The sequence below is a fragment of the Plectrocnemia conspersa genome, unplaced genomic scaffold (genome assembly GCF_051122295.1).
Source record: "Plectrocnemia conspersa isolate PC_06_02 unplaced genomic scaffold, ASM5112229v1 ptg000013l, whole genome shotgun sequence".
Lineage (NCBI taxonomy): Eukaryota > Metazoa > Arthropoda > Insecta > Trichoptera > Polycentropodidae > Plectrocnemia > Plectrocnemia conspersa.
The window spans coordinates 15,141,351-15,153,795 of NW_028277177.1; the positions used below are offsets into that span (position 1 = coordinate 15,141,351).

Here is a 12,445-nt window from a genome sequence, read left to right on the forward strand (position 1 = left end):
TTTAGAGAATATTAAGGGAGAAATCAACAAATTCAAATTTTGAGATAATAGACTAGAGTTTTTTATATCAAGAGCCGACTAAACTCATGAGTCTAATCACTATACATCAAAGTCGGGCTATTGGATTGTTAAAGTATAGGGAATCACACATTTTGTTTTGAATTTGCCATTTTCTTTGAGTGCATTTCTTATTTTATAAGTATATTGGAACAGATTTTTTATTATGTTACTTTTCGAGATTTTGTGTATAATTATATTAAATAAAAAATAATGAGACCTTGTTGAGTTCGCCCTTAATATTCTGGACGCCTCAAACGACAATAATTTTTTTATTACAGGTAGAAGATAAGTATAATACAACGGTCATAAGTAATACAATATTCGTAACATATCCCTTGTTCTTAGTGGATGTGTTTGTGATATTTTGTACTTTTTTCCAATAGTGACATATGTATGTCGTCAGTTTATTTTTTAGCCAAAAACTTGAAATTTTAATTACTCATTTAATTTTAATTTTACTTGATTTTTAAGACATTTTACAAGTGGCAAAAGTAATTATTCGATTCTGATGAATTTTAGTCCATTTTTTATGTATAAAAACTTTACTCCTTGAAAATTCTAAATGATTTAAGTTTGAAGGCAATTTCATTATATTTTGAAAATATTTTGATCGTTAATAACTCTTATTAAAGCTTTTAGCTGGGGGGTATGAATTGTGGAAGGCTATAAACTCATTTGATTCAAGATTGAACAGATCAAATACTTAAATATAATTTTATCACTGCAGTGGGAGCAGAATTGATATAATTGACATTGAATACAGCTTGGTCAAATTTTGAATTTTTTTTTGTATAAGATTAATCTTACAAGACACTTGAATCCAAAAGATTCAACCAAGATCTGCTGAAGAACTTTTTTGTGAAATAAATAATTTTAAGAATCATTTCATCTTTTAACCCCAAGGTTCTGACTTATATCTATAGGGATATAGTAAACATGGAGTGTACAAATCTGAATCATGCAATTTGAATAAGCTGGAAGCATCTAAAATGGAAATTATTGAAATATCAATAAAGGACATTTCGATCAGATGCAGCTAAATATACAATAATTTTTGTGTGTATTAAAATATTTATACAATCAGCTACCAGATTAGTGTTTTTTTGAGGCTGGGTGTTCCTTAAAGTGGAATTGTGTATGCATTATGGGGGTTTCAACAATGGCACCCTAGAAAGTTATAATAAAGGTTTGGCAAAACAAAACACAAGTAAAATCGTTATGATGGAACACCCACGTTTGTATACAATAGCCAATAGACTTTCTAAAGACATCAATTATCACAACACAAAAACTCTTTAAACCCCTTGTTCATGAGCTTCGAGACATACTTGATGGCTTTGCATATTGAACAGCATTGTTGTATGTATCCTTCAATATTATCGGATGGTCGTCACAAATGCCCACCCAGAAGTTACTTTTACCAAGGGACGTAACAGAAGCGAGCTAAATAATAATGCTATTGGTCATAAATTGGTCTTCTCCCCATTCGTCCAAACTTTGTCCAAAGACCAGTATAAAGGATTGGTCTCACCAGTACTCATTCACTTACTTGAAGACTTACCAACTCGATTCAGCTGACCACGAGAAACCAGAGACTGAAAGACCAGAGGGACTCGATTTTCACAACTGCAGAGCTCTACGATTCTCATTTGACTACGCCGCCAGCTATATTTTTATTATATATCTGTGCAACAAACAGTATATCAAACTCAACCATTGCCGAACACATAATTTTAAATCTGATACACATAACCCATTAATTATAATTAATGGTTTTGAATTAAGAGGTCAACAAGTAATTTGTTATGACCTTCAGTTTTAAAAAAATATAAGCATTAATATATGTATTATATTATGCTGCTTGAATTTAGCTACACATCAGACAGTTTAAATTTCAGTGAGGTGTAAAAACACTCCACGTGAGTAATCATATATAATATGTAAGTCATAATGCATGAGCGATTTTAAAGGAGAATAAAAAAGCAAACAATTAAATGTAGGAGTATCGCTTTATTTTCTCATCAGAAAAATACACAAATACGCTTTAGGTCTCCATCTAACTATGGCACGAAATTTTTGCATCAAAAATTTAAAACATTTGTAATAAACATAATTATACGATTAATATAAAATAAGTGCTATATAAAAAATATCATTACAGAGTAATCATCCGCACTTTTCATGCTACAAATATCAAACTTCAACATTAATAATGTGAGTTGTTATGAATTACAAACTGATTATACAACATACTAACAGCTTTGCTACATGTTATATTTATATGAATATATGTTGAAGCTTTCGATTATTAGATAAATGAAAAATTAGTTGCTATCACAGAGAGCACATACAATAAGAAGTAAATATATATGTAATAAACATTTGATAATCTCTGATAAGGGATAATCGTCACTATCTCGATGCTAAAATACATGACAAATATCGATAAACATCAACAAATTTAAACATTTTATCACTTAAAAATACAATATATGTATAAATACACATTTGGTTAACCCATTTGACGATTAAATGGTAAAAATCTGGAGTAGCTAAATTTAAGAAACGGTCTCGTTCGGAGCCGGCAACTTATCCCAGGTGGGTTGCACTCCCCAAATTTCATTGGCATAATCGCAAATAGTACGATCACTGGAGAACTTGCCGGATGAAGCGATATTATGAATGCACATCTCGGCCCATTTAGAAGAGTCCTGAAATAATTACATAGTCATTAACATGTCTAAATATCTTAATTGTAATTGTGTGTATAAGTACGTACCTGGTAAGTTTCGCTTACGTGATCTTGCATCTTGATGTAAGCCTCGAAATCGGCCAATAGGAAGAATCTATCGTATTTGAGAATAATATCAGCGAGATCTTTGAATTGATCCGGATTTCCGGGGCTGAAGTATCCACTTTGGATTTGATCGACGCATTGACGGATCTCCCCATTTGCGTTGTAATAATCGTAAGCGTTGTATCCCTTCCTCTTCAACGCCTCTACTTCTTCGACAGTCATGCCGAAGATGAACATGTTCTCTTCGCCCATCTCTTCGGCCATTTCGACGTTGGCTCCGTCCAACGTTCCGATGGTTAGAGCTCCGTTCAACATGAATTTCATGTTGCCGGTTCCGGAAGCCTCGGTACCAGCAGTGGAGATTTGTTGAGACAAATCGGCAGCCGGCATGATTTTTTCAGCCAAAGTTACACGATAATTCTCCAAGAATATGACTTTCAAACGATCTCCGACGACAGGATCGTTATTAACGATGCGTCCTACCGAGCAGATGAGACGAATGATCTGTTTGGCTGTGTGGTAACCTGGAGCAGCTTTACCGCCAATCATGACCGTGCGCGGCACGAAAGAAGCTGACGGATCTTGCTTAATGCGATTGTACATGGTGATTATGTACATGCAGTTAAGGAGCTGCCGTTTGTATTCATGGATACGTTTGACTTGGATATCGAACATCGAAGCAGGGTTGACTCTCACTCCGTAATCTTGCTCCAACAACTCGGACAACCGCAATTTATTTTCTTGCTTGACTTTCATAACGGACCTTTGGAAGTTGGGGTCTTGAGCCCATTGCTTCAATTGTTGAAGCTGATCGAGATGGACGGTCCAGTCTTCGCCGATCTTTTCGCAGATAAGATCGGAAAGGCCAGGGTTGCACAGCAACAACCAACGCCTGGGAGTGATTCCGTTGGTCTTGTTTTGGAACTTCTCCGGAGTCATTTCGTAGAAATCACGGAAAAGATCTGACTTGATGATCTCCGAATGGATCCTGGCTACTCCGTTGACGGCGTGGGATCCGACCAAACTCAAGTGAGCCATATTGACGCGCTTTTCGCCATCTTCCTCGATCAAAGACATGCGACGCATGCGATCAAAGTCACCCGGGTATTTCTCAGCGACTTTTTGCATGTGCAAAAAGTTTATTTGATAAATGATCTCCATGTGTCTCGGCAAGATGGACTCCATCATGGACACCGGCCAACGTTCTAAAGCTTCTGGCAGTACGGTGTGATTTGTGTAAGCGCACGTACGAACGGTAATATCCCAAGCATCGTTCCACGAAAGGCCTTCGACGTCGAGGAGAACGCGCATCAATTCAGCGACGGCTAAAGACGGATGCGTGTCGTTCAACTGAATAGCGACTTTATCGGGGAATGAGTTAAAATCAGTTCTGATCGGTTCACGCGATCCGAACTTGGAAGACTTGAAGCGACGGATGATATCCTAAAATAAAACACATTTTAAAAACAACGCTAAAATTGGGGCATTATAATAATGTTTGTAAATTACTTGAAGGGTCGCAGCTACCATGAAATATTCTTGCTTCAAACGCAATTCTTTGCCTTCGAAGAAGTTATCATTAGGATACAAGACACGAGAGATATTCTCGGCTTGGTTACGATCCAATACAGCTTGAATATAATCACCGTCGTTAACTGAAACAGGAAATATTATCTTTAGTATTATTAATACACAAATCAATATATGCAAATATAATTAAGATATTATTACAGAATTTGAGATTGAAGTCGACTGGACTCTTAGCCGACCACAAACGTAGAGTGTTGACTACGTTGTTCCTGTATCCAGGAACTGGACTGTCGTACGGCATGGCGAACACAACCTGAGTGTCGACCCATTTACGGCGACCTTCGGGAGTTTGTTCTACGCGACCATAGAAATTAACGGGGAGCATGAATTCGGGACGTGCTTTTTCCCATGGATTTCCATACCTGAGCCAATCGTCGGGCTCTTCAGATTGTTCACCATTCTTGATTTTCTGTGCGAAAATACCATATTCATATCGAATACCTACAATGAAACATAAAAGAACGTTTTAACAAAATGTAACGTTTATTTATTTTCTTACGTTATATATTTATATAATGTTGGCAGAGTGCCAACGCCTCAAAATTTGATGTTGTGCTAATACTCCTTAACTTAACTGAGTTTTTACAGTTGACCTCTACTGTATGAAAGGTCGTTCGTAATCGAAACAATATATTTTTTACTATTTAGATAATAATTACCATAGCCGTAAGCGGCCAGTCCCAACGTGGCCATCGAATCTAAGAAGCAAGCGGCGAGCCTGCCCAGACCGCCGTTTCCAAGACCGGCATCCTCTTCTAAGGATTCCAACTCTTCGATATCGAGACCCAGTTGATACAAAGCCTCATCGCAAGATCCTTGGATGCCTAAATTGATCATGGTGTTTTGCAAAGATCGCCCCATATAGTACTCCAAGGAGAGATAATAGACTCGCTATAAAAATAAACAAAAAATAATATGGTAACGCTCTCGTTAATACTATTACAGATAAGATGTCTGGAGCTTTCAACCGCAAACAACTATATTGTTATTAATTACACACCGCAATTATGATAAGCTATTCTAAGGTTCTTAACTGACATTTCGACCTTTACTTATATAAAAAAACAAGATATTGATGTATTGTTAATTTGCAGGCATTATGATTGGCGTCTAAATAAACATATTAATGTTTTGACGAATTGTATTATATAATACGAAACATCCTCAATAATATATTTTTATGGTTTGATAACCACGTCACAGTGTGCGAAATAGGAGATAAAAATGATAATGTTCGTAAATCGTTTATTCTGTATTATGCAATATTTCTGGTTTTAAATGTATGCCACACGAGTATAAGTTATTGCCCTTCACTCTTGGCAATGGTGAATTGCGTTGGCACAGATTTAACAGATGAACTATCTCTATATCTAGATGCATTAATTCTATTATAATTTGAAGAAATAAATAGGATAAAGCAGTTTATTGCTTGATATGAATTTTAAGAATCAATTTAGCCTTGCAGCGAAACTAATTTGTTCACTGTTATCTTTCCAGTGCGACCTTAAAATTTTAAGCTTGCCTTGCATTAATAAATTATGAAATATTTAATAAAGGTACTCTTGACCCATATAAATGAGTTATGTATTAATTTAAGTTCGAAGGTTTGTATGAATTATATAAGATAATGATTTTTATATTTTAAATTGGTGTTTGCCTAGTTTTATGTCTGCTCAGATTTTTTAACATAGCAAAATATTTAAATAAAACCCGCTAATGACTTGCCGCAAATTACCTTAAAATGAAATTACTGGTTACTTTGTAACTTTTTCCCAAATTTAGGTGAAATAAATAAATGTCATATGTTGTAAATAAATTATTAAAAGCTTGTTAGCGATTTTTAGATAATGACCAATTATTATCTCAGATAACTTTTTAAGTGGAATGTTTTGAATTCGTATATGCTTAACAAATATTTTCTTCTTAGTATTTTTTTAAATATTGACCCATTATTTACGATGACTTTTTATAGACCCAAACCTTTCGCTTTTACCCTAAAAACTTATTTAATATGAATGCTAATTTATATTTGCGAGACTTTTCGAATATGTTAAATAAAGTTTTAATGCGACTTTCACGCGAATCAGGTGCCTATAAGGATATATTACTATTTTTTTATAATCATAGTAATCCAATTAAAATAAATTTGTTCAAGAATTGTTCAAACTTCATGTTTAAAATACACCGTGACCAATGGGTGAATATGTTCTTCAAATGACCTTCATTTTTGAGATTTTTAAATATTGACTGATTATTTTTAAGAATGACTCTTTTAAAGAATTTCTAGAATTCTCTTAAATTAAAATGTTCTTTAGATGGTCGTATATTTTTAGAGATTTTTATATATTGACAGATTATTTTCAAGAACGACTTTTAGAAAATTAAATGAATTGGATAAAAATAAAATTTATGTTCTTCGGGTGTATTAGATATTAACTATTTTCTCAGATGATATTTTTGAAGGCAAATATTTTTGCCGACACACAAATATTATCATCAGGGTTATTTTTGTATAGAACTGGATTAAAAGTGTTATTAAATAATATAAAACTAAGTTTAAGCTTATGTTAATATCGAAATAAATTTAATTTAAAAACGTCTATTTCTATCTTAAATATAATGAATTAATTACATCATAGTAGATCTACATATATAGAAATGTTTGTAACTTTTTTCTAAGAATTTTAATGCAGTTTTTCAGTTAAAATGGGTATTTTCGACTTTTTTTTAAATTATTTTAGCTCTTAACCAGAAGCAATTAACAAAAAGGGAATTATTGATTTGAAGAGGGCTTTGGAGAACAATGTCAATAATGAACAATATTTTTATTTATTTTTTTATTTCAGCAATAAGAGTGTTTTTATTGTTCATATTTAATTATCTAAAATAATAATTTCAGTATACAAGGTATTGAAAAAATAAACAATTTGTTGTTTGCTCTTTTTGAAAGTTTTAAGGACACAATAAACTTTTCTAAAAAATCTACTTTTAAATATATGTATCTTAACTAGCAATCTGATCCGCCATCTTATTTCAGCGTGATTTTAAAATAAAATATTGTAATTTATAAAAAAATATATTTCTCTTTAGATTGACATGGAAAATATTTATCTATGCGGGATAAAAATAGTATCGCCTTCGCCATGAAACTTATATTGTTTGTATTGATTATTTTTTAAAATGGCATGGACTTCTATCCCATAAAATAGTGTTGCCATTGATAAAAAATGTTATTTCGTTCGTTATAGAAATACGCGATGCGTATTTCTATCGCGTATTTCTATAACGAACATGACGCTCCGAAACTCGATACAAGAGTCGCGCTTCTCGAACAGAATGAATAGAATGACCGGAAAAAGGGTAAAGGTCAAAGAAAGCGCCGGCGTATTTAAGGGTGAGTTTGAGGTCACCTTGAATCATTCGCGCTCGAAATGTCACGTTTTTAAAAATAAAATCGGGTGTTGCCATATCGACAGAAAAACGCTCGAAAAGCGGGAGACGATCGGCTGTTCAAAGTTCAAAAGTTAAAATTATAAAGAAAATGAATGAAAATGTAAAAATGACCTTGGGATCCTTTTCGTAGTAGTGCTGCTGCGTGCGGATCCATCTCGAAACGAGGTGGTCCTTGACGGTGTGCGCGAGGGCGAAGTAGTAATCACGGGGTGTGGCGACGTTGCGGTCCTTGACGAGGGTGTAGTGCAGATGCCGGTTGAACGTCTTCTTAACCTCGGTGACATTTTCGACGGCGACTATGCCGCGGACGCTGATTTGCTTGCGCTTCTCTTGATCGCTCTGCACTCCCGCCATAGTGTGGCTGCCGCGATACTCGTCTCGCGACTGTCACTAGAACCGGCGCACAGCTGATTCGGGGGTCACCTTGGCGCTCTTCGAGACGCGCATGCGCGGTTTTTATTTTTTTAATTAGGCCATAACGCCATTGATCGCAAACCGGTGTTTACAATATTCGATTACAGATCGTAGTTTCCTAAATTGTTTATCATGTTTCAACAGGAACGTCATTTGGGGATGTGCAGATGCACCCATTTGTCCCCCTTAAATTTGGCCAACAAAATGTATGTCATTTAATTAAATATAATGATAATAATAATTAAATATAATCGAAATATTAACAATTTAGCTACATGTTGGAAATTAAATATGATGATTCGAGAGATCAGCGGACGAGATCCCGCCGGTCGTAGGCTTCCCGTCAAAATCCGCCAAATGAACTTGTTGTCCACGCTGCCGTACCGTCAATGTTACCAGTGTTCCACCTAGTATTGGCCACATTACCAGTGGTATAGTGGGGTCGGAACGCACTGGAACGTCGTTCCGAAACTTTTTTTGACAACCGTAACGCATTCCGATACGATTTGTTAAAAAATCTGTTAAAATGTATTTAAGCACAACTTAATAGTCACCGACAGCATCATTTTACGACGTTCCGGTGCGTTCCGACCCCACTTTACCACTGGTAATGCGGCTAATACCAACACCATTCTGTATTATAAGGCCATCGCGTAGGATTTTCCCATAGCCGTGACGTCACGGTCCAACGGCATAGAGCCAACCTAATACTAGGTGGAAAACTAGTAACATTGACGTGACGGCAGCGTGGACAACAAGTTCATCTGGCTGATTTTGACGGAAAGACTACGACCAACGCAACAAACAAAATAACCTGGGTAATCATCTCTCGGTGCACATATACTGAAATCTCATTGATTTATATTACATTAGTATATATATATAAAATTCTAATATATAATTTTAGGGTTGGCTTAGTGGTGGCTTTGTAACTTAACATTGCATATATAGGGAATGCTTACAAATAAATAGTTCAAGTAAATAGTGGCGGCTCGTGGTTTAGTAGTTGGGGATGCTGTTGTATTATTATTTTATAAATGTACACTGTCAAACGTTGAAATTATATTTATATTATTATATATTAATATAAATATAATTAAAATATATATAATAATATAAATATAATTGGTAGCGTTGGAATTATGTTATTATATAATTCCAACGCGAATTACGCTTGAAAAAATAGTGTATAACTTAATTTGAGATGTAGAATCTCTTTCTACTTTGTACATATAGAAAAATCGTACTTGTGTATTTATTAGACATTAATAATTTCGATATTTGTTGAAGATATTTATATACCAATTGGAATTAAAATTTAAAGGAGTTTCGAATCAATGACCTTTAATTTGCAAACTAAGAAAAATATTAAATAATTGTTTGTTGACATCGTTAGCTAGCAACGAGGAAAATATCAACAAATAAAATTAATATCATTTTAATTTTCATTGATTTATTTCGTTCTCGGTCTTTTCAGTAGCTAAGGTAACCAGATTTTGAAAATATCAAAAGAGGTCACTAAAAATAAAAAAGTCATTTCGAAAATTTTGTCCTAGGAGAAGTTTCTGCGGGACACGTCGTAGATTTTTGTTTAAAGAGGACAAAGAAGGACAATCCTCCTTTAAGATCTGGTCACTCTACATTAGCACATGTCGAATAGATTGGATGCAAGATTAATGAGATAATTTACGTTAAGGTAACAACATCGTCTTGATTATCGGCTTAACCCTTTATGTAGTGAGTTAATTTTCCATATTTTTCAAAAATTACTTCTGTTGTTATTTACTTATTATTATTGTTATTACATTTATAGTAAATTATGGAAAGCAATAATTGATCTCATCGTTTAGTTGTTTTGATTAATTCAACTACTTTTTTGTATTAGTATGTTTTATTAATTTATATTAACACTTTTCTATTATTAAATTTCGTTAATTAATTTTACCTGTTTTTTATCTATTTTCGGCTTTTGTGGATTTTTTTCATATAAATTCAGAAACTCTCAATATTTTTTTATAAAATTAATATAAAATATTTTTTGTTATGTTCATTTATTATGTACTCTTTAAACTATTGGTGTTATTTTCTTTAAAAATCATTTACATTAAATTAAATTAAAAAAAAATGTTATATAAATGTTTTTTATTTATTATTTCTTTAGTTATATGTACGTATATGTAAATATAATTATCTGGGGTACCTCAAAACAGTGTAAGATCGACCACTGTATTTGTATATGTATGGCGACGCCGCTCAAAGGAGCCTGTAGTTACTATAATATAATATATCTGAAAATTTATATCGATTTGGAGTACCTGTATTTGTATTTTGTCTTTGTGTGTAATAATTTAATCTTCAGATATAGAATAGAGTTTTTGGCTGCAGAGTAAAACAAAAGTTTATGCCAAATTAACGTATCGACTTTCTCGCTTGTTTTCTTCAAAGTAAACTTGCATCTCAAACTAATAGAAGCACGGAGAATCGTATAACTATATATAATTATCCACGTCTAATTACATTTCCGTGACAGAAAGTTGTTCGCCAAAATAAAACGATTCAATGATGAGATTTGGGACTTGCCAAAAATACAGTGCATTCCTAATTAATTGATAATCATGTTGGATCACATCAAGTAAATTCGCTTGAATCCAGACTAATAGCTACCGCCTTTCATATATTTATCTCTATTCTAACCCTTTAAGATTGACCGACATTTTGTTTCACTGAAAATATTATATACGTATGTATAAGGGGATAAAGATGTCACTTAGATTTTGCATTTAACGATGGAGTCAGTTACATGTCTTCTGACTTTCTCGGTCTATATATTGTGATCGCGAATTCTCTGTAATGCTTATTATTACATATTTCTTATTTAATCATTAACACAAAAAGACATACAGTGTGTATAAATATATTTTCAGCATGATGCATATATTTATCTTTTACAAAAAAATCCTAATATTAAAATTAATAGAAATAGTAATATCATTTACAGACTGGATATACAAATAAGATTTTAATAAAATTAAAATAAATGATATCTTTAATACTATAATGATAAAAAATTGTATGTAACGTTAACTTGGCTGAACAAAGATATTGATCTGTTTTTATGTTTTAAAGTATATATTTTATAAGCATTTACATGAGTTTTTTGAACCTTTGACCTACATTAATAATTAAAGTGTTGAATGTTTTCTTCTAGCTTTTACTAACCACTGATCTATATAAATCTGTTTACTTCTAATATCCAAGCATCTATTATTCTGAACTAAACGAAAACAATTCATTTTTAACGATGTTACGTAATATTACATTAGTAAAGTTTTATGCATAAGCTGTTATTGCGATAGATTTTCGAGAGGTTATATTATATTATTTGGTTAGGATAGTTTATAGAGGAAAGGATAAAGTATGAAACAATTGAAGTATGAAGCATAATCACAAATTTATTTAGTTGTAATTGATACAAAGCAAACCACAAAGTAATACATGTCTGATATTATATGGTACTTAACCAAAATAATATATTAAACGTTCTATGAGGAAGTTTTAAATTCTCTTATAAAAGTTAACTGTACTGCTAAAATTTGAAGACTTTCACAATAGTATTTACATCTCCGATGCAAACGCCGAGGATAATTTAAGCGCATTATACCTAAACAATAAATATAATTAATTTTTCAAAAGGTTCACCGTCGACGGAGAAGTCGACTTCTCATCACCGCAACGAAACTATTCATATTCAAAGAAACGCAATTTAATAACTATTCAAGGATTCGTCAACACAATTCATTGTTTAATCGTAATAAATATAAAATTTATGTCAACAATATAAATACAAATATACACGCATACTACGGCCGCCGTATTCAATCGCGCCTTACAAGGATAGTTTGGTTGTAATTTTACATGAGTATTCGCAAAAAAACCATACATATGCAACATTCATTCACCTTTGATTTTGGCAAAGATAACATCACCGAATATAAATATCGTTAAATATTTCTTTATGTAAAATATACTTAATATTTTACGTTAACAGCAAAATATAAGTAATAAAATAATTTTTATTTATAAAATATCCTGAAAAACTAGGCAATTTATAACCTATACAAAGATTATATT

General features: G+C 32.8%; 1 protein-coding gene across 1 annotated transcript; it reads right to left on the reverse strand.

The window, feature by feature from the left end:
• Window positions 1–2,050: 2,050 nt before the first annotated feature.
• Window positions 2,051–8,286, reverse strand: Glyp (glycogen phosphorylase). Its single transcript, XM_088201747.1, has 6 exons — window positions 8,012–8,286; window positions 5,107–5,338; window positions 4,589–4,888; window positions 4,367–4,512; window positions 2,840–4,300; window positions 2,051–2,771 (listed from the first exon to the last, which is right to left on the reverse strand). Exons 1-6 carry the CDS (start codon window positions 8,252–8,254, stop codon window positions 2,619–2,621), a joined length of 2,535 nt encoding a protein of 844 aa, XP_088057873.1. The 5' UTR covers window positions 8,255–8,286; the 3' UTR covers window positions 2,051–2,618.
• Window positions 8,287–12,445: the final 4,159 nt, after the last annotated feature.